The sequence below is a fragment of the Danio rerio genome, chromosome 4 (assembly GCF_052040795.2).
Source record: "Danio rerio strain M-AB ecotype USA chromosome 4, GRCz13ab, whole genome shotgun sequence".
Classification (NCBI taxonomy): Eukaryota; Metazoa; Chordata; class Actinopteri; order Cypriniformes; family Danionidae; genus Danio; species Danio rerio.
This window is the reverse complement of record NC_141024.2, coordinates 67,398,676-67,422,612: the sequence shown is the minus strand read 5'-3', so window position 1 is coordinate 67,422,612 and position 23,937 is coordinate 67,398,676. Positions and strand designations below refer to the sequence as shown.

Genomic DNA, 23,937 nt, shown 5'->3' with positions numbered 1-23,937 from the left:
GGCTATATATACACACACACATGGTTGTATCACTATAAGCACTAAACATAAAAACTTTAAATGAATGAAAAATCTTAAATCATAGTAAATATAACTGTTTCTGAGCTGCAGCCCTAGTTCATAATATTATAATGCATAAATGATAAATAATACTGTATTATACTTGTTAACTAATCAATGTGCGTTTTCAGCACAGGATGTGTTATATTTTGACTGTTATTTTATATTTTGATTTAGTTTAGCCTTATAGAAGACAAAACATTACTTTTTATACAATTAACTCATGTGATGCATTATATGCTTTACTGATAAATAAGTCCTTATAATAGTGTCCAACGTGAATCTTCATGAATCATCATTCATGTGGAAATGTGAATTGATTTACAAAAAATAATCAAAGCATTTCTCAGCAACAAATTTGAGCATTTTATGGTTTTGGGTTTATTTTTTTAGTTAGACTGTGGACGAAACGTGCCATATAACAGCTTTTACACAATACATTATACAGTTGGCCTATATATGAAAGGCTAATGCCCCCTATTGAACTTCTTTTAAGGGCCAAGTATTTTCGCACATTTCACGGTCAGAATGACTTAAGAAATCAACATAAACATAACATAAAGGAATTATACATCTCAGAATAATATAATGATAACTTGTTCGAGCTAAACTTAAAACCACGTTTATAGTGATGGTGAATTATATGAAATAATAAATATAAATTGGTAGTAAAACAACAACCTAAGGTTACTTTATTATTTGACGTCACATGACACGTATGTCGGGAAATGCTTATTACACGTTTGTTGAGGCGACGTCAGTGTCAGACGTGTTTGAGGCGACGTGCTTGTCACACGTTTGTTGAGGCGACGTTACTGTGAGACGTAATTGAGGCGACGTTAGTGTCAGACGTCTTTGAGGCGGCGTGCTTATCACACGTTTGTTGAGGCGACGTCAGTGTAAGATGTGTGTATGAGGCGACGTGCTTATCACACGTTTGTTGAGGCGACGTAACCTTCTCAGACGTAAAAGTACATGACTGTCTCCTTCGTTCGGTTATCCGTGGCACTATCCACTCGCCATAGAGTGCACGTTGCAGCGTCATCTTAATGACGTTCGGAGTTTGTACTGCTCCCTCCTCCAGTGGTGGTGGTGGCTGCCTCCGCCATACTAGGGGGCTTCCCATTCAAGTTGATTGGAAACTTGTCCTGAAAAGCCCCCCAATAACGAGGCGGAGGTAACGGAGGGGGTTGCAGGTCAGAGGTGGACGGCCTGGAATAAAGAGAGATAGAGAGAGAAAACGATAAATATTCAACTTTTTTGACTATTATTGTTTTTTTTTACTGTTTTATCCTAAAATGTTGATTGTTAAATGTACAGATTGTTAAATATATTATAGATATTTTATTTATTTTTACTACTATTTACTGTTTGATATATATATATATATATATATATGTGTGTGTGTGTGTGTGTGTGTATATATATATATATATATATATATATATATATGTGTGTGTGTGTGTGTAACTTTTTAAGTAAACTTTAAAACTGTTTTATCAATACATTTGTCATGCCAATAACGCAACTATTGCTATTGCTTTCTCCAACCCCCCCTTGTACTTTACCTCTCCTCGCCAGCTGGAGCAGGCGGCTGAGCCAGTGCAGCTGGAGAAGGTCGAGCGGCGGTGGTAGGGGGCGGTACGGGCTGCCTCTTGATGTACCTGTTGAAATGTATAGACCAAGATATCAGTGATGGCTGGGGCCAGACAGAATATGACGTCATTTTCTTTTTTGTATGTATGTATGTATGTATTAGAGCTGCACAATGAATCGTTAAAAGATCGGGATCTCGATTCGACCCCCTAGACGATCCTAATCCAGCATTTCTACGATTCTGTCAATCATATTTTCAAGTTCAGAGAGAAGAAAAGGCGGCTGCACGAGTCTTTTCATTGTTTCACATACATTACTCAGTGACATGGACACCTCCAAATGATGTTGAATTAGTTACATACAGTATTTATAAGATATAATTTACCTAAAAAATTTAATTTTTGTCTTCATATAATGATGTTTTCGCGGCCGGGAAATCACACATGATGTGAGCTGCTGAACGTGAGCTGTTATCACAGAGAGGGCGTGCGCGTGTCTACACTGCAAATTTTAGATAGTAGATTTAACTACTTTAGAGTTAAAATTAACACTCCCTCAGAGTTTATATGGGAACCACTATAAGTGTTAAAAATAACACTTTTGAAAGTGTTAACATTGTCAACACCAAGAGAGTGTTAATTAACAAACTCTTATTGTGTAAAATATCTGTTGCATTTCCGAAAAAATACCAGCAGCTGTGGTTGCCAGAATCTTTCTGTGAAAAACATGGAAGTTTTATATAACTGTATAAATTAACAAAAAATTAACCATATTTCATGAACTAATACAATGTTCAGTTTACAAAATCATAGCTTAATGCAAAAAAATGTAAAGTCTTTAGATGCAATAATGTTTTCATGTGTGATTGCAATTGGCAAACAGATTTTGACTGCATTAGTAACTACACAGTTACCTTTAAACAAAAGACGCACAGCATAACATCTAATACTCTCAGTTCATCTTGGACTTGAACAGAGATGCTATTATCCTCCACAATGGTGACACAAAAACCGTTTTGCTGTTTTTCTTTTTTTTTTTTTCATTTTTAGATTTTACGGAAAAATACCAGCAGCTGTGGTTGCCAGTAATCTGCTGTTTTTAACATTCATAGATTCAGTTTACAGAATATTTCTGTTAAAAACACATTCAACAGTCTGTATTTTTTAAATCAAACTCACATTGCAAATTTTAGATTTGGTAGATTTAACTACCTTAGTGTTAAAATTAACACTCCCTCACTGTTTATATGGGAACCACTATAAGTGTTAAAATTAAACTTTTGAAAGTGTTAAAATTTCTAACACCCAGAGTGTTAATTAGCAAACTCTTATTGTGTAAAATATCTGTTAAACGTATGTCAAAATACTGGCAGCAGTGGTTGCCAGTAATCTGCCGTTTTCAACATTTTACATTCGTAAATTCAGTTTCCAGAATATTTCTGTTAAAAATACATCCCATAGTCTGTATTTTTCATTCGAACACACTTAAGCCCTAAATCCAGAGCAAAATCCTAACTAGTGTCCTCCCTACAGAGGGCTGAACACTCAGACAGTGATGAAGTTAATGAGACAATTAAGTGTCTAATTAAAGGATTTGAAAAGGTTTGAGAATTGTTGACGAACAACTGTTAACAAGCAGAATCACTGAAGGAAAGAAAAACACAAGCCAAAACCAAAGATGAAATCAACTGAGAAAAAAAATTCTAAATAAAATAATAATCAATAAAAATAAAACAAATTACACAATAAATTTTTTTATTTTTCAACATCTTTAAAAAAAACTCATCACATTAAACAACTTATCATGGAGCTTCACCTATTACTGACCTTTGACTTGATTTCTGTCATGTGAAGAAAAGCTCTTAATGAAATTTCTGTTGTTCATTTGAAGTCACCATGATGGAGGACAGAGTCTGCTTTAGTCAAGCTCTTCAACTTCTTGCTATAAATGTCTTTTATTTTGGCTGCTACAGTAAGTGTTAATCACACTTTTGATACATATAGCATTGAAAGCCAAAAGAAAATTAATGTGTCAGTCTGAAGAGGTTATTTATGATATCATAGCCATCCTTTCCTGCTTGTTTTTTTTTAAATTCAGTATCATGTTAGTTATGTTCAAGAAATAAATAATATACATAAATGAAACAACTGAAGCTCCAATAATTAATGGCTTTATAACAGGTTTAAAACCACTGTCTACAAGGAGAATGTTTGATCTATGGCAGGAATTAAAAACACCCAGACATCAACAATTAGTCTTTGAATCTCAATGATGGTGACAAACAAAAAAATAAAAATCAATTTAAAAAAACACTCTACTGAAATATCACCTCCCAAAAACAACACAAAATACAGGAAAAGAAAGAGATTGTAAGAACATAAAGCTGCATAATTTATTTATGCTGCAATGCATGCTGGGAGCTTTGTACTATGCTGGCACCCAGCATGCATTGCGGCATGAACTATGCGGCTTTTTTTTTTTTTTAGCAACCACAGTTGAGGTTCATATCCTGATTCTTGATGTCTGTGTGTCATAAAGAGCAAGCTGGAGCTTGAATGTTTAGTGCATGAATCTTTAATTATTAATTGCATCCTAATTACTTGTTGAATCTTCTATGAAGAGTAGCAAACTGCCAGCAGTATTGTCCCATGTAGATTTAATGCAATTATATTTGCATAATTTTATGAATCAACTTAAACACCTGAAATGATATCTATAACAATTAAGCATAAACAGTATAGTTTCTCTTGACCTTGCTTGTTATAACTGATGTGTTTAAGAAACACAGCTATAACAGTCAGAGAAACAATAGGATATAAGAGTAAAGCTTCAAGAGCTCAAATGAGCAGCCTCTGATCTCTATGATGGTGAGGTCAAATGAAATATTTTTAATAAAAAAATATAAACCTCTGTTCATTGTCAAATATTCTTACCGAAATGAAGTCAAACTGTAATCAGTGAAGCTGCTTATACTATTATTTAATGGAGTTGTTTAATCCTCTGTTTTAATTCAGTTGGTTTGGTGTGAGGCTGTGTCTGTAGTTTTATTTCTTCCTTCAATTTCTTCTTCCTTCAGTGATTGTGCTTGTTAACAGCAGGTGTTCAACAGCAGGTGTCTGAATTCACTTATTTGTGGTCATTCACTCTGTCTAGTGGACTAGACTAATTGACCAATTTAAGGGCCAGGTGAATGAGGGTGTGGCAAGAATTTAGACACTCTGATTAGTTTCTCAAATAATACAAGGGTTTTCTTCAAAGGTAGATACATGTTACTCTGTATGACAAAGAGTCAAATCAGCTTCTAACGCCGAGAGGGTTATTTTACCTTTATCTAACTCTAGAATTTTAACACTTTACTCTGAATTACCACAACACTTGAAATTTAACACCAATGAATTTGCTGTGTACCTTAGTTAACAGAACCTGCATTTGTTGTGAGTAACAGGTAACAAAGTTGTAAATAATATTCAGTTTGTGGCACAGAGTGATCGTTTGGGAGCAGCGTGCGAAGTATGAACAGCAGTCAAAATTAATCCGAAAGTGTCCACTTCATTTAAATGATCATATCGCATTATAGAGTTATGATTATGACAAGCATTTGAATGTTTTTCTTTCATAGCGAACACACAGTTGTGCATGAAAATAAATGTTTACAGTGTCAGTATAACTACTCTAGCCAATATACTGTTGAATATAATCTAATAATGACAAATGTCTGATTTTACCAGTGAATAAAACTGTCTAATAATGTTGTCAATGACAGATTGCAAACATATATCTTAAACATAATAATTCAACATCAGAAATATTATAAGTAGAATAGAACTATTTAGATCTACACATAATATTATTATCTATGCTGTGCCATATGTTTGTTTTTACCAGACCTTTATGTTACATCTATAGAATCGTGAGAAAACCGTGATCTTTATTTTAAGCAAAAAAAATTCAGATTCTCATTTCAGCCAGAATCGTGCAGCTCTAGTATGTATGTATGTATTTGTAATTCCTGAAAAGTGCATGGGTGGAAATTTACACACAAAATAACAGGCTAAAAACATTAACAGCTTACAAGAACACTTGCTTTGCTTTCAGGCGCTGGATGTCTGCGGTGGGGTTAGTAAGGGGGAGTCCTGACGCTCCCAGGAAGAAGCATCCTCTGTCATCCGTTCCCGAAGCCTGAGCCTTAAGGCAGAGTGGCCGGACGTGTCTGAAATAGCACTCCAGCCACTGTGGCAAAAGAGAGAGGTGCATAGGTTACACACGAGACATGTTACACTTTACAACATATGCGCTCATCAGTTTAATCATGGATTAAAATGTTCTACATTGGCATTTCTCACCAGACAGTTTTAGTCATTCATTTTTTTTATGGTAATTATCTTTGGTTAGGATCAACTTGCCTCTTCCTCTTTTCGGCTCAGGCTCACGGCTTTGCTGGGAAGCGTCAGAATGACAGCGTCCCCCTCTGGCCGCCTGCCCAGCCACTCCCGCACCTGTGCGTGTAGAGCGTAAGAACAGATATGAGGCCTGTTACAGGGCTTAACAAGCAAACAAGTCAGTGTTTTGAACGCGACTAAAAGGTGTTGGCTCTACCTTAAGCTCCCTAACGCTTACATGACCCAGACGGTGTAGCCACACTAGTGTGGCCACGCAGAAGCTGCAAAATTCCATCTGGGTCCTGGGATGCAGCTCGCACCGCTGGCTGAGGCGACGGGCAACCTCAGCCATATCCGTCTCTATTGTGGAGGGGTAGGAGCTTTTGCTGCTGCTGAAAAGAAGAAGAAGGAAAAAAAACTTCAGTCATGGTTAAAACAATAAGGATAAAATTAAGACAACTAGCAAATCAAAAACACAGGCAACCAGAGAATACAGATTTACGTCTTCGGTACTATGAGGAGCTTAATAAAATTTAAAAACACAAGCAGAAAGTAGAGTACACCCAAAAACAGCTCAAAACAATTGAAGAATCTGTTGACTCCAACAATTTCTGGGACAACTGGAACCTCCTTAATAAACAGAATATTTGATGTGCTTTTTCAATACTGTACTGAATGTCATGCCAATAAAACAACTTGAACTTGAGAGAGAGAGGACGAATTGACATCTAGACTAGCTGCAAAATATGTATACACCCTACACACCATAAGAAATGGTTAATGTAATTTCATGTATCTTTTTTAAATTATTTAAACTTTTTATTATTATTATTATTGTTGTTGTTGTTATATTTATCAAATGTATTGTTTTTTGTCATTATACCTTATCTGTATTATTATCATTATTTTTTTTTTCAATGTTTTTAATATATTTCATATTTAAAGTGCTTTGGCAATACTGTACTGAAAGTCATGCCAATAAAGCAACTTGAACTCGGCTACGCATAGGCTATAATTAATCAGAAACGGATTGGTCGCTCGGAAACACCATGGTCTTGAATTTGCAAACAGTCGGCAAGTGCCGGAGAACAGCCGAAGCCTTCAAACGCATGTTTATTTTTTATTTTTTTATTTTATTAAACACAAGTTTTACTAGCATTTACATTAGTGTCGTTTGAAGACTTGACGAGGTGACATTGACTGAAAAAAAGAAAACAGACTTTGAAAAATTATTGCCGTTCATGTGTGTTTGTGATGCATGTTATGGTTCACAGTTCACCCTCTGCACGCATGCCTACATACCTGACTGGAAACCACCACACAGTGTGTGCAAACAGAAACTGGCAACGATTGTCCCACCTATGATTACTTCTGATTGGCCCACTGCTCTGAAAATAAGTTATGATTGTACAGTCTAAAAAATACGTTGCTCACATACGTGGCCTTTCTAAAGACTCAAGCTTAAAAGTCAAACATGTCCATCAACCATGTGTTCACATAGAAAACAACGGTAAACCCGTGTGGTAGAGTGGAAAAATGCAGTCGGTGAGGACAGACCCTTACTCACTAATGGCCATATTGACATGTTCAGGGAATTAGAATTGAATCGTAGATCATTACAATATACTTTATACTATTCCTACTGTTAGTTATATTTCCAAAAGTTACTTTAGATTTAGCAGTATTCCTAGTTTAAAAAGGTTTGTGGATAAAATCTTAGCCGTTCTCTGGCAATAATACATAGGATTTCAGGATTGACTCTGTCTTACCTTGTGTTACATTGTATTCTGTGACTTTCCATAACATATAGTGAAACTACTTGTTTGCAGTTCATGCATGTTTGGTGCCTAGGCTTACCTTGTCCCCATACTGTCTTCCTAAAATGTAATTCACAACAACACTAAGGGAAAATTTACACATAATCCACAACAAAAAGTTATTGACATTACCTACCTTTAGATGATCACCATTCAGAGGAAGGTTACATTGCAGAGGAACAATGTACGCCACAGCTTTGTTCAAACTGCTTCTGTTCTTGAGAAAATTTACTGAATAACCATCTGGTGGCATAATAATATCAATTAGTTGCTTGCTCCTGAAGCAACGCATTATTTTAAAGCCTCCAGAATGTTTAAGAGGAGGGAGGCATCTGCAGCAATATCTATGAATTTCTGTTGTGTGCAATGCACATCAAAAAAACTCACTTTTTTTTCCCCCCAAGTCCACTTGCCTGGAGGCACATGCTTTCTTCCACACTTGGAATTTCTGCTGTGTTTACTAGAGCACAGCAAAAAAAGGTGTGCTCCCATGACTGGGTTGGATTACATTTTTTTGGAGTCTTTACTATATGGCTGAAACGGCTTGCTCAAAGAACGGCTTGCTGAAAACTGATGCAGGGAGGTGAAGGGTAGCTGAACAGTTGGAGTGACAGTTGTTGGAGCGACACTGTAAAACATTGCTGTTAAAAACGGTCAGATTCTACGGTAAAATAATGTTTTTTCACTAAAACAGTAATATTCTGTTAAAAACAGTGCATTCTGGGTAACATTTTTGTTTTCGAGAAAGTAACCAACTGCAGAAAACTGTGAGCTAACAGAGTTCAGATTTGACATTTTGAAGTCTGTGTTTGAAATCACACTTTGTGCCCTTGTTCACTATTCCATCAACTAGTTCACCAATATAGTTCACCTGACAGAGTTAATGAACACTAATGAGTGAATTCAGACACTGATGAACACCTGCTGTTAATAATCACAATCACTGAAGGAAAGAAAATAGAAACATAAAGAGTGACGTCAGTTACAGCATTAAATAAAATCAAGTAAAATAAAACAGCTTCAGTCTCAGCAGAGGATCATTAAACAACTCCACAAACAACAGCAGACACACTTATTACTGACTGCTTGGACTTCCATAATCTGATTAAGATCCAACAGAAATTTAGGTGTTTTTTGTGTCACCGTAATGGAGTGAGGGACTGGTTTAGTTGGGCTCTTTGGTCCGTGAAACACTTTGTAGTGCATTGTTCAATTCACATCATCATGTTTTTTAAGATGCAAGTATTCAGCTTAGTGACATTTTAAGGCTTAACTAGATCAATTAGGGTAAAGTTGGGGAAATGTTGTCAATAAGTTTAGCATCATAATGGGTGTAAGATGTGATAATGAAAGGAAAGTTTAGTTAGCTTAGATTGTAATTCTGCTCTTTTAAGTATTGAAACAAAACACTCAGACTGTAGTCAAGATATAGTTATTGAAATTACAAGAGTTGTATAAATTAAAAGGAGAAAAAGTAAATGTAAAGACAGTGTTCTTGTGGGTGCCGGTGTTACACCAAATTCTGTGACTATCGTTTTCTGTGACCCTAGTAGGTGCTGTTCTCACAGTTGGCTTGAAAACGCTCCCTTATTCGGGATTGGATACGCAAACAGCGTACATACCATCACGTGAACGCACTAGGCTCCCGTGAACACTATATCAGCGCGCATCATTCTCCGTTCAATATATTTTTCTTGCCTTTGATATAAAGATGTTAAATTCATATCTATTTACCAGCCCATCCAAGAACCATTTTACTATAATATGAGTTTCTACCTTAATTTTATGATTTAAAATAAATAAATAAATCAGTATGTTTTTGCCTTTTTTCCCGGTAAGCAGTTACGTAGATTAAGGTTGATCATCTTAAATGTTTCCTGAAATATGTTTATACAATTTCTTAATTGTTTTTTTAATTTAAAAGAAAATATTGTGAAACGTTGTGAAAGTGTGTGAAATACTGGTTAAACAGAATGTAGGCACACAAATTAAAACAAAGTCCATACTTTAATTTGGAATAAAATGTTTTTATTTATTTATTTGTGTATATTTAAAAAAAAGGTTCAATTCAAGATAACATTTAAGTTAACAAAACTTGAACTATTAACAAAGACAGGGTATGGGATTAACATGCTGCACTGTTGTATGGCTTTGTGGGGTCAGGGTCACACGTGTCACACTGAATCTGTAATGAAGAAATAATACATGTTATTTCTCCCAGGGTTAGGCAGAGGACTGATATTGACCATCTTATTTCGAAAGGTCCTTACCCAAGAACAAGGTGGTGGTTTTCAGTGCTTTTCCCCTTTCTTTCCTTGGTCTTCCACTTCTATATTATTTTCCCCACAATAGTGTCACAGCTCACTAAGGTCATCTATTGAACCAAAAGCTACAATTAAATACAACTATATTGAGGGTTATTTAAGTCTTAGTCAATGGGGAGGGGGCGGGGTAGTTACCATGGAAATTCTTATTTGACAGTTTGACAATTAGTAATCTCAAAAATGTAATATAGAATTAACATTTTCTAGTTTTGCAATAGTTTTAATATCATACATTTTCTGTGGTGTGATTTATATTTATATATATATATATATATATATATATATATATATATATATATATATATATATATATATATATATATATATATATATATAGACACATATACATATCCCCTCAAAAAATCTCTTTTTTTATTGAGACTGTTTCTACATTTATGAATTCATTGGTTACCTAATTGACTCAAAACACTGTTTGATTTTGCCAGAATCCTTTCCGAGGTGATCCAATACAAGGCTTCTTTTCTCAGAAAGAAAGATTACCTGTAGAATTGTAAACTTGGGTTTACCTTCACTGCTGCTAAAAATATGGTACAGTATTTCTCTTCAAAGCTTAGTAAATAGATCAAAATATTTGATCTTACTCCCAATATCCAGTGCCCAGGCTCATGGCCAGATCCCAACATGAAAGCATATTTTGTTGGATCACACTAAAAAGGCAAACATAATTTATTAGCTTTCAAAACTAGACATAAAATAATGATCACACAAAGCCTGACACAAGTGTAAGTACATAAAATAAAATTCACAACATAAACTTTGAGTTTGGCTTGAGGTAACTTCAGTAGATGAGCAAAAACAGTTCTTATATGCTTACCTTGAATCTTAAGCCCTTTCCCTCCTCTATCCTATTAAAATGAAGTGCTTTTTTTCTTGTGCAAAATTGTGTTTTTTCACAACAAGGGCCATGTATGCATTGATCACCTAAACGTTAGACATATAGAAATGTTAATTAACAGGAAAGCATTACTGAAACGTGTACTTACATGCCATGCAGACAAATCTCTCTTTACCTTACTCTCAACTTCTTTATTGGGACCTGTCCCAACTATGTCATAGTAAGAGTTTTATAATTATCAATGCGGGAAAGCAGAACATGTTGATTTTTTTCTCCCCATGCATCTTGAATCGCTGTGTGATAAAGGAATAGTAATGAAGGAAATCGATTATTTGATGTATTTGCCATTTTAAGCTAAAAAAGGTCCAAGTTACATTTTCCAAGTTATTTACATTTTTTTGTGACCAGATTGGACAGAGGATTGTCCTGCTGGAGGAGAAAGAGGTGAAGGTGGTGGAGGGGGAGGAGGTGGAGATGGAGGAGGAGAAGGCCAAATGTCCTCATCTGGAGAACAGACATCCTGAGGTGGACAGACTGAAGTGATTTGAGGTTGAATTGAAAATGAGGGCTGAGGTGGATGAGAGGAAACTGATGTTTCCTGATTTTTTAGGTATTCTTGGCCTCTCCTCATGGTGGAGTTTCAAATGATCAATGTTGACCCTTTGCGTGGACTGTCCTATAGAGTTGAAATGGACCGCACATTTGTTATCTATTTTGGTCACCATAAAGGGATCAAAATATTCAGGGTCAAGTTTTCCTCCCTTTCGTTGTTCACTGCTAACATTTCTCCTCCATACTATGTCCCCCACCTCAAGGCATTGGCTTTGCCTTTTTGAAAGTCGCCGTCTAGTTCTTTTGTGGTTTTTTTCTGTGTTTTTCTCCACTAGATGCAAAATGTTCTCATGGCATCTGATGTCAACAGCCACCTCTTCCTCACAGCACTCTACTTAGAATGAAGAATCAACCTTTGGCAACATGTTAATGAGAAATATATTATCTTCATTTGCATTTACTATATACAGTTTTGAAAATATATACCTGGCACTTTTTATAAAATTATAAACAAATAAATATTTTTTCACCTGATAGCTTTCTGGGACTTAAGAAGGGCATCTTGCTTCTCTCCCAAACAAGTAACAGGTAAGCTGTTTTTTGGTCCGCAGACCAAACATGGCTGTATCTAAATATTGGTTCCAGTTGCTGGGTTTGTCCTCCACTAGCTTTGCAAGTACTCTAATAACACTAAAACATAAAAGGTAAATACATAGAATGAAAACGTGAAGCATTTTTTGTAAAAAAGGATACAGATGCTTACATTGTTGACAAACTCCCTTCTTTGATTTGTTAAGATCCGTTTGGGGACTTCAAACTGATATATAAATTTTAATGGATTGTGCTACTTCTGCTGCACATTTGGTTTTGAGCGGATATGCCTGTGCCCATTTTGTGCAATAGTCTATGATGACTAAAATATACTGATTTTGCTGCTCCGTTTTCACCAGCTTCCCTACCAAATCCACTCCAACAAGCTCAAATGGACCATTGGTCTGTCAAACCAGACAGAAACAGAAGGTTAGCATTGACTTTTAACATTTGGACTGTAATAAGACATTTTGTTAGATACATGCAAAATGTTACATGGATAGTTCACCCAAATATGACAATTACCTCATCATTTGTTTTCGGTCCCTTGTTTTTTCTAAATATCTTCCTTTAACAGAATAAAGGAATGCAAATGTGTTTTAAGCATGTGAAGGGTGTGTAAAAGATGGCAGAATGTTCAGTTATGGGTGAAATATCGCTTTAATACAAATCTTACATTTGTATTGTTGTCAAAAGTTTAATTTATATCAGTGTTCTGAAGGAGCAAGGGAGAAATTCAACAAAGTTTATTTCAACCAAAAAAAAAAAACTCCTTTTCTAGGGTTTATGAGAGAGTCACTCATTTGTAACAGATAAAACACAGGCAGTCAAAGTACAGGGCCTTCTCCTGGGCGATGCTGGCAGGTCAAACACAAAGGTTCCTCATCAAAACCGTTGAATATAATAGAACAGACCTCAGGCAGGAGATTGGATGGATTGGCTTTACTCAAGCACAGACTGTGGGCAGAGTAGAGGTGAGCCAAAGCACAGTGGAACAAACAACAAACGGGTAGAGACAGAGCACGACAAGACGAAGTTCACAAGACTCAACAAACTTGGATAGAGGTAGGACAAGTAGCTTAGAAAGCTTACTGACATCAACCAATTATCAAGCACAGAACGAGGGAGAAAGGGAGATTGAATAGACAAATAATCAGGGAGAGCAGGTAAGAGCAATGAGGATGGAGAAACAAGGGAATTGGTAACAGGTGTAACTGCACACAAATAAACAGACACAAGAGGGAGACAAAGAAAGCACAAAAACACTGACAATTAAACAATGTTAGAAACATGGATGTAGTACCTTGATTGGAATATAATCTGGTTCGTGTTTTAGATATCTCCGGCTTTTTTGGCAAACAGTGCACTGTGAAACCTCAAACAATGATAATATGAATTAAGTTAAAAGTAATGCAATTTTTTGATTTCATAAATTCAGTGAACTGAAGTATTCATAAAGTGCATTAGCTTACCCATTTCACAATGTCTTCTGACATGCCAGGCCAATAAAATCTTTAAGAAATCGCATCTCTTGCCTTAAGTTGCCCACAATGTGCACCAATGTTGCTTGCATGATATTCTTTGAAAAGTTGGTCAGCCTCCTCTATGCTACACACAACTTTACATTTCGTCTCTTTATCAGAGCCCTTTTTCTGATGTAATACAAAACGTCATGTGCAGAAAATATATATTTAAAAACATGTCTAAACCCAGCTCTTACTCCAATACAGGAATAAAATGGTTTCTCAAATATATGTGACCCTGGGCCACAACACCTAAATATTGTAGAGGTTGGAAAAATTCATTGTACAGATCCAAATTATAGATTCTTTTTTTTAGGAGAAAAAGATAAGGAAAAGATTATTTTCATTGAGATGTTTTATTTGTAATTACACGTCATATTTGAAATCTCTTTTATATTGTAAGAGTTGTATCTCAGCTAAATATTGTGCAATCATTTTACTTGCAGCACTCACTGCAGACAGTTGTTATATTTATCTTTAAGTTATGCCAATTTTTAGCCATAGTGAAGTTTGATACTCTCCTAATTATGCAATATCGCTGGTGTTTATCAGCATTTTTGGGGGTGTTCACCCAAAAGAAGGTAGGCCCTAAGCTCAGCTAGGAAATTAGGATCCATGATGTGCTGTGGTAACTTGCAAATCATCCTATACCGTGCTCATCAGGGAAGTTACTTCTCAGTGTTATCAGTGGATTATAAGCATCTAAGTACACCTGATGTGCATTTATTCTATGTATTCTTGATGTAATATGAAGCCTTAAGCTGCGGTCACACTGGGCTTTCCAGTGTGACTAGATTTCCATTCATACGCATGCGAATGCGTCAGCTTTGTGAACTTTGACCTACGAAATCGCATCATTTTACTGAGTGAGACTGATCGAGGATCAAAACATGACCTCTCTAGACAGAAATTTAAAACATTAAGCTATCGCTCGCTTTTTAAATGTCTAATCATCTAGTTTAATCCTGTCCCTTTTCGCTACGCCGCACAACAGAATTTCTCGCACACAAACTCTAGTGTGACCGCAGTTTAGGCTACAATCACACACATGGAGCCACCCTCCACTCTTTCTGTAACAAGCTACAAGTTGATTATTTAACTTAACTTACATAACTTAATCTTTTTTTTTTTTAGAATATAGCATAAGGTGGATATATAGCGTTTTGCGAAAAAATAAAAATGTTGTTATGTTATGCACATTCTGGCCAAAAGTAACTCAGAATCTTATTATTATTATCTTATAAATTTTTGTATAGATTTTTTTATATATTTATGATGTATATATATATATTTTTTTATTAATTTAAGATGTTTGACAATGTTAAGATAAATATATTGCATTTTGGCATGGTTTTTGACTTATTTATGAACTGTTTATGGACATAAAACTAAATAAAAAATATCCAGGATTTGAAAATATTGTGTTCACTGAGCTCAAGTAATAGTTTTATGTACAAGAATTGTGAATAAACTTGACTGTTGATGTCTTAAATCAGGGGTCACCAATCTCGCTCCTGGAGGGCCAGTGTCCCTGCAGGGTTTAGCTCCAACTTGCCTCAACACACCTGCCTGGATGTTTCAAGTAAACTTAGCAAGATCTTGATTAGCTTGTTCAGGTGTGTTTGATTAGGGTTGGAGCTAAAATCTGCAGGACACCGGCCCTCCAGGAACAAGTTTGGTGACCACTGTCTTAAATAATAATGTCAAATAACCAACATTTTTAAAAATGGATATATCTCGTTTTGTAACTAAACTCTTCATATGTTTTTTTTGGTAACGCTTACTTTTACAACCCGCAAAGTACCACGTAAGTACAGTGAAATAACGGTGTACTTTTGTGTACGTACACTGTTAAAAATTGTCCCGTTAAAAAACAGTAAAATACTGGCAGCTGCAGTTGCCAGCAATGTACTGTTATTTTACAGTATGTTGCTGTAAAAATACATGGACTACATTGATTTACACAATACTCAAGTGAACTCATTTTGCTCACTGAAAGCAACTGCCTCAACTTGGTCAACTGCTGAATGAGTTTATGAAGTAATGTGCTATATATGCTTAGAAGCATACTTATAATTATGACTTATTTTAGTTAGTTAGAAAAGTTCGGTTTAACTCTAATGTCTTATTTTTCACAACAGCACACATACATGTAAATCTGGAATCACCAGAGAGATTCTGACTGCATCAGCCACTATCTTTAAATAGAGAAACATGCAGAATAACATCAGCAGTTCATTGTTCATCTTTAACTCATACACTGGCTCTACTCTCCTCCACAACGGTGACAGACAGAAGAAATTAGCTTCAGGTTTTACAGTAAAATACAGTTTTTTCCTTGATTTAACAGTAATCTACTGGCAGCTGTGGTTGCCAGCAATCTACTGTTTTTTTACAGTCTATTTCTGTTGTGTAAATTAACAGTATATTACTGTTAAAATACATTTTTACACTGTGATTTTACCTCTCACACCTTTAACCCTTTAAACCCCAGAGCATATACTTCAGTTTTAATTGAAGTGTCCACACTACTGAGTGTTCAAGAAACATGTAGCAAAGCTGAAGTGAATGAATTAATTAACTGACTAATTAAATGATAATTGAGGATTAACAATGAACAAATGAAGAAATACTGAAGGGAAAAAAACAAGAACAGAACATACAAAACTTTAGTCACAGCTTTATAATGAAATAACCTGAAGAACAACAAATGATTAAATCATTTAAATGATCAGCGGATGATTAAAACAACTCTACAAACATCATCACCAGCTACACTTATTACTTAATACATGTATTTTTGTATAACATCTACTAAAGTTCTTCTTGAGAAAAAGTGAAAGTTTTACGTCACCATCATGGAGAACAGAGTTTGCTTTAGTTGGGCTCTTAGCCCTGTCATTTTTATCATTTATATATCTTGGCTGCTGCAATTGTTAAGAACTTTGTTTAAAAAGCTCCTTTGTTGTGGCAAGCCAGCCAAAAACCTAAATAAGATCTGGTGATGTTCATGTTGCTATTAAATGGCAGAGTCTGTTCTCATTTCGTAAAATAAAATTTACTGCTCCTATTCAAAGTTAAATCTATTGTTTTACATTATATGTATATATATGGCAATGATTTCTGGAAGTTTTTAAGAATATCTTGGACAATAACACTGCTCTATGGTGTAAATCGCACTCAAAGAGAGATCAATAATCAGCATATGAACCTCAATAATGGTGAAAACAAATTTAACAAAATTAACAGTTTAACTCACAAACAGGCAACTGAAAGTCTAAACATAAACAACAGCAGAATCAAACACAAATAAAGAAAACTGTTAGACCATTATACAACATTTATTTATACCACAATGCATGCTGGGATATTTGTACAGTGCCACTCCCAGCATGCATTGCAGCATGAAACATTTGAGATGTTAACATTGTTGAGATACAAGGTCAGATTCATGAGGTCTGAGTGTGTATTTGTCATAACTGAACTGTTTTTGTATGTTATTTCTTAACTGTTAAGTAATTGCAGAGGTATCTTTTCTGTTTCCACTTCTCATTATTTAAATTAATACCTGCAACTAAGCATAAAATCTATTGAATGTGGCCCTTCTTCCAGATTTATACCAAAACATTTATCAGAACTAATTTTAGACAAATAGATTTCTCTATTTTTTGACTTCCCAACTTTATTGCTATAGTACAAACGTTTTGTAAACTCTGTATTCAAGCAGATGGAAAGTCTTCTTAAATAAGTTCAAGGGTGAAGAGCCCAACTAAATCAGCCCCTCACTCCATTACGGTGACACAAAAAACACCTTAATTTCTGTTGGATCTCAATGAGAATAGTATGGAAGTCAAATCAGTCAGTAATAAGTGTGTCTGCTGTTGTTTGTGGAGTTGTTTAATGATCCTCTGCTGAGACTGAAGCTGTTTTATTTTATTTAATGTTGTAACTCAAGTCACTGTTTGTATTTCTTGTTTATTTTCTTCAGTAATTGTAATTATTAACAGCAGGTGTTCATCAGTGTCTGAATTCACTCATTAGTGTTCATTAAAACTGTCAGGTGAACTATATTAGTTAACTAGTGTATGAAATAGTAAACAAGGACACAAAGTGTGATTTCAAACACAGACTTCAAAACATCGAATCTGAACTCTGTTAGCTCACAGTTTTCAGCAGTTGGTTACTTTCTCGAAAACAAAAATGTTACCCAGAAAGCACTGTTTTTAACAGAATATTACTGTTTTAGTGAAAAAACATTATTTTACCGTAGAATCTGACCGTTTTTTAACAGCAATTTTTTACAGTGCAGTATTCACTCTATATTTACTTTTTCTTGATTTAAACTGTCCTTTAATTCCTTTCTAACCTCTACTTCTTTATGTGCTTTTGCTTTTTGTATTGATTTACTCATTTTAATCGTATACTTTTTAATTTCATATTTTGTGTTATCCCACCATATTCTTTTATCTTCATGATACATCTCATTTTGTATTTCAGTATTTATCAAGTCCACTATTGCCTTTCTATAAGGTTCTCCTTTTAAAATTTCTGTATTTAAAATCCATATCCCTTTTCCTCTTTCGGTTTCATTAAAATCAATCTTCATTAATAAAAACTTGTGGTCGCTTAGCGCTGTTCTTTAAAATAAACACTCTATAAAATCACCCAGTTTTTCCTTGCATAAAATAAAATCAATCCTACTTTGCTTTAAGTTACCATCTACTAACTGTCTTCTTGAATATTCTCTTTTTCCTTCATTCCTTACTCTCCGTATGTCCACTACTTTGTGCTCTGCCATTAGTTTCTGCAACTCTTTTCTCCCAGTGTCCTAAAAACCATGCCATCCACTAAATCAATTCTATTAAAAACCGTGTTAAAATATCCAATTAAAATAGTTTCTCCCCATAAAATCATTAGATCATTTATTCTGTTTAAAAAAGTCCTTCTTTTCTTTTTCTGCTACTGGAGCATGAATGTTACATAATGTTGTATTATTTTCTCTCATTCTAATAGCAAGGCATTTTCCCTCTTTATCATTGTATATTTCTTCCACATCATTCTTTATATCTTCTTTGACTAAAATAGCGACCCCTCTTCCCATCCTTCCATCACCATTGTTATAAAATATTTGCCCCCTCCATCTCCTTTTAAAATCTTCCATCACGCCATTATTCCAATTAGTCTCTTGTAAACAAATTAAGTTGTTTTTTGCACAGTTCCTTTACCTTGTCAAATTTTCCAACATTCAAATGACCTCTTGTATTAAAACTAACACAATTAAAAACCATTAAAAGAAAAGATAAAAATAAAAATAAATACTTAAAATTAGCGCTACCAAAATTAACGCGTTAACGCATGCGATTAATTTTAAATAATTAATGCGTTAAAAAGAATTAACGCAATTAACGCATGCAGGTGTTTTTACTTCCTGTTGTGGTAGACATGTGTTCAGCATGCAATAAATGTGGATAAGACCAAGGAAGCACTTTTTGAAGGCAAGTTCCAGTATAAAACAATTAGGTACATCACAGGTTATCCAGAATTTCATGCAATTTCGGGTGTTTCATTTTTAACTTTCGACATCTGTTGTAAGTTGATACCGCATGGCGAACAGAAACAAAATCATCCGCATTTCATGACTCGGTGTTCCTTTAAGGTAAGGTTCCTTTTAAGGCTACACGGTAGAATTTTAAGAGTATTATTTTAATCATATTAAAATCGGAGTATTGGTGTCTTATGTGAATGTACTCAGTACGTCTGGTGAAGTCGCGAGCTGTCAAATACAGGGCATTACTCTGCCTTTCAGCATGAGCCCTCCAAGTTTAGCGCGTTTCCTCATTAAACGCAACGAAAGCGTATACTTTGCGTTGTTGTGTCAGAATCCTTGTGAAATACAGTAATACTTTAGGGCGCTTAGTTTAAGCAAATTTGATGAATCATGCGTGTTGAATCTGAGGGGAGTCGCTCCAATATGGAAGGCCCGTTGAGGGGTGTCAGGGGTGGAGTGAGCGACGTATCTGAGTAGGGGCGAGAGGGGTGTGCAATGTATTTAACGACTGGTTTGCAAGAAATTATCATTCATTTGCGGGCATTTAGGAGTCTCTGTGCACTTGCGGGATACTCCTAGTCTTAGCAACTGGATGAATGTAAAGGAGGATTAAGCAAAATTGTTTCTACTCTATAACTAATGTTCTCAACTCACAGCAATAAAACTTTACAATGAGTGCAACAGTTTGTATTCTATAGTTTATTATTATAATTTTTCATTTTCATATCTGCAATTCCTGTATTTTGGCATTTTTTTGCAGTCCACTTAGAATCCAACATGGAAATCAATGTTTTCTTTATTGGCATTGATTGTTTTGAAATTTAAATGTCATTAACATGCCTGTGTTTTAATTTCTGTAATAAATATGGCTGTCAAGCCAGGATCTTGATGGTTTATTGTGGGTATGTTGTTTGCATGAAGAAATCTGTGTTACAAGTTAAACAAAAATTCTATTAAACAATTATATTTTGAATTTAAATAATTTTTTTGTCTTGCGTTTACATTAATTTTACATTTAAATAGGCAAAATTACAAGTTTCAGTATTTTAAATGTGATTAATCACGATGAATTTTTTTTAAAATGTGCGATTAATTAGTTAATTTTTTTTAATCGATTGACAGCACTAATATATACAGGGAAAGCTGCCCTCATATCGAACACACTCTCACATATGCATAGGCTTATATTATTATTTTAAAAAGTAACAGAAAAAAGGGCACTTTCTCTCCAGAAGGAAAAAGGGGCTCTTAATACAATTTGTGCCCCCTTCCTATCTCTCCACACCCCTCGTTGAGAACCAAGAGAATCGCTTTCGAGGTTAACTAGGCAGCCGCACACTTGACCCGTGTACATAGAGTAGGTGAGATCAAAGTCCCTTTAAGATATTCTATAGTCTTTGGGTGAGCTGGGACGCGGGCAGTGGACCAAACCATTGTGAGGAAGGGAAGAGGGATCTCTCAGCTGTTTCTTTTTTTCTCAACTTTGTTTTTACTGATTTTAATTATAATACAAAACCCAACATACAGTACAGAATGTTAACTTGTGATATTTCAGAATCTACTTTCCCACCCCAACATTTGTTAAATTAAAATAACATTTAAAATAAATTATAACATAAAATAATATACAATACTTAAAAAAAAAAAAAAACATATTTAAAAAAGTATGTGTATATATATATATATATATATATATATATATATATATATATATATAATAATAATAATAATAATAATAACAAAATAATAAAAATAAAAATAAAAAAACTATTACATTGAATTTTAAATTACAGTCATCTTTCCAGAGACATCCTTTTTTTCCTATCCATTTATAAAGCAACTGAAAGGGGACCACACTTTTTTAAAAGTCTCTGCTTTACCTCTGATCACGTGTGTTAATTTTTCAAGAGCAAGATTATTAGACATTTCCTTTATCCATTGTGCAAGAACAGGTCTTTGGGTGTTTTTCCATACCAAAGCTATAACACGTTTAGCTTGTATAAAGCTGAAATCTAGAATTTTTTTTTTGTTTGCATTCACTGACAAATTTTCAGGATATATATGTAATAAACAAAGTTTTGGTTCCAAAGGAACACATTCACCAACCATTTCACAGACCACACCAAGCACCTCCTTCCAAAACAACTGCAGCTCTCCACAATCCCACATACAGTGAAGCAGAGTACCAATTTCATCTTTACATTTTGTGCAATAGTCTGGGTTATTAGGGTTAATCCGGTGTAATTTTACAGGTGTAATGTAAGTCCCCATCATCCATTTGTATTGTAGTATTCTACATCTGGTATTAATGGTTTGAGTTTGAGCTGAAAGACATGCATATTCCCATTCCTCAACAGTAATATCCACTTGAAGGTCTCTTTTCCATGCTGAAAGGTATGATAGGGAGTTTTCTTTAAATCTATCTAGTAATGTTTTATAAAGCAAGGATATCATTCCTCTATTATTTATGTGATTTAAAATAAGTTGTACTAATGTAGAATATTGGGGCTCCAGGTAGGTTTTAATTTTTGAATATATAAAACTTCTAATTTGAAGGTATTTTAAGAAGTGCTTCTGGGGAAGATTGTATTTTGAAATGAACTGTTGAAAGGTCATTAGTGTACCTTCTTCGTATAGGTCTTTTACCATACTTAATCCTTTCATCTGCCAATTTTTAAACCCCATGTCATTTCTTCTAGGGATAAAACAGTTATTTCCCCATATTGGTGTAAATGGAGAGATGCATATTTCCTCATCTAAGTAAAAATGTGCCTTGTGCCATACAGAGTGTTTCTAAGAAAGGGATTGGGAGTGGACTTTTTAAGTTTTTTCACATCGTCAGTGTAGATATAACTGTATAGGAAGTAACAATTCTCCTTTTTCAATATCAACCCAGGATGGTTGGTCTGTGGAAAAATAATACATAGCAGTTCGAAGCTGTGTCGCCCAATAGTATAGTTTTATATTTGGCACTTGAAGCCCTCCTCTGTCTTATGGCAGGTAGAGAAGAGATAAACGCAAACGGGGTCGTTTATTATTCCATATGAATCTGGTAAAGGCTTTTTTAAGAGTAGAAAAGAAAGCATCAGGTAATGGAAGGGGAATAGATTGAAAAAGGTATAAAAATTTCGGTAAGATTGACATTTTAATTATACTTAATTATACTTATACGTCCTGCTAAATGGGCATTGCACTCCATTGCACTCCATTTGTCCAAAGATTCCAAGACTCCCTTTATTAGAGGATCATAATTAGAGGGGACTATGTTGTCTATATTGGGCGTAATTTTAATCCCTAAATAAGAGAAACCATTAATTTCGTTGGCAAATTGTTTATGACTTAAGGGGCCTTTCCTCTCTTGCTCATTTAATAATAACAGAGTACTTTTACTATTATTTATTTTATAGCCCGAGAATTTTCCAAATTTTTCAATAATATTGGTAAGCACTGGGATGGATTTTTTCAAATTGGTTAAAAACAAAATAATGTCATCTGCAAACAAAGATATACGATGATCCCTCTTTCCTATCTTCATACCCTTTATATCTGGATTTTTCCTAATAGTCATAGCCAGGGGTTCAATTGCAAATAAAAACAACAGAGGTGATAGTGGGCATCCTTGTCTTGTACCTCTGCTCAGATTAAATAAGTCAGAAATATTATTATTAGTTATAACTTGCCCTCAGCTGTTTCTAAATGCATTTTTTTGCGTTTTTTTTTTTTAGTTTGCTCCATCTTGCTTTTCTTCAAAGGACACAGATGTTTAATCAGCTGTTGTTCAGTGGTGAATTAGAAAACTTAACTATTAATATTAAGCATCACCACCGTCCACCCTACATCTACGCCCCTGTATGAAGTAGTTTTCTAGGTTATAATGATGCGTAAAGAATGCTCCGGCTTCAATACAGTGCGTTACAGTACACGACTGCCCCCTACTGTTCATGTCTTTATTTGCTTGACCATCTTTCCGTGCTAACGCGCCATATGTCGTGGCCATGCGAGATCACTTTGTTTCATGCGCATGTTAGTTCATGCCAGATCTGTATATACATTTACCTGATTTTATTTTTTTACTTTTTGTTGCCTTGTCACCTGCTAAAAAAGCGGGGGATGTAGCTTATTGTGTGTCAAGTGACGTAACGGAAGTGGGTGGAGCTAGAGGGGAACGTCGGTGGAAGGAGCGACAGAACAGAAAAGCTTGTTACTGCTGAAGAACGTAATAAAAATAAGCTAGAAGCTATTACTTGAGTGTGTGTGTGTGTGTGTGTGTGTGTGTGTGTGTGTGTGTGTGTGTGTGTGTGTGTGTGTGATCATCTAACATCTACACAAGCCATCCAACTTCCCCTTCCACCACTACAATGTCTATCCATCCATCTATTTATTCATTTTATTTTGTAAATGTGCTATTTTTCAGGCTGATCTCAAAAATACAGTAATTTTTACTGACAGAATTTTAGGTGCAGGCTAGGACTGTCTCTGCCATTTGCAGATAACGTTGTCTTTTTGGCTTCATAGGACATGGAGTAAGTGGGACGGTTTGCTGCTGAGTGTGACATGGCAGGGAAAGAAACAGCACCTCTAAGAAACCATTGTGCTTGACTGGAAAAAGGTGGCCATCTCCAGTTTGGAGGAGAGTCTTTACCCCAAATGGAGTTCAAGTATCAGTGTTTTCCATTAGGAATGGAATGTGA

General features: G+C 35.0%; 3 protein-coding genes and 2 long non-coding RNA genes across 6 annotated transcripts in view; 1 reads left to right on the top strand and 4 right to left on the bottom strand.

Annotated features, from left to right (window-relative positions):
* LOC148682349 (uncharacterized) overlaps positions 1-23,937 on the bottom strand; it is a 771,506-nt gene that overhangs the window by 519,166 nt on the left and 228,403 nt on the right. The gene's annotated exons all lie outside the window — the stretch shown is intronic.
* The window catches only part of LOC137490983 (uncharacterized), a 471,679-nt gene that overhangs the window by 340,887 nt on the left and 106,855 nt on the right, over positions 1-23,937 (top strand). The gene's annotated exons all lie outside the window — the stretch shown is intronic.
* LOC141381852 (uncharacterized) lies at positions 725-7,903 on the bottom strand. Its single transcript, XM_087250600.2, has 6 exons — positions 7,893-7,903; positions 6,253-6,427; positions 6,060-6,152; positions 5,729-5,886; positions 1,629-1,724; positions 725-1,272 (listed from the first exon to the last, which is right to left on the bottom strand). The coding sequence occupies exons 1-6, from the start codon at positions 7,901-7,903 to the stop codon at positions 1,107-1,109; spliced, it is 699 nt and encodes a 232-aa protein (XP_087106726.2). The 3' UTR covers positions 725-1,106.
* Positions 9,867-14,859, bottom strand: LOC141381954 (uncharacterized). Its single transcript, XR_015484450.2, has 9 exons — positions 12,348-14,859; positions 12,115-12,274; positions 11,425-11,997; positions 11,208-11,325; positions 11,012-11,118; positions 10,779-10,844; positions 10,589-10,677; positions 10,123-10,226; positions 9,867-10,037 (listed from the first exon to the last, which is right to left on the bottom strand). It is a non-coding gene; the product is annotated as an uncharacterized LOC141381954 (long non-coding RNA).
* Positions 15,520-23,937, bottom strand: part of LOC141381810 (uncharacterized) — a 203,854-nt gene continuing 195,436 nt past the window's right edge. Inside the window, exon 2 of one of the 2 annotated variants that reach the window (XM_088650444.1) lies at positions 15,520-19,029. The gene's annotated coding sequence lies outside the window, so the exon portion shown is untranslated. The remainder of the gene's footprint in view (positions 19,030-23,937) is intronic. The other variant, XR_015942593.1, reaches the window with a different exon arrangement.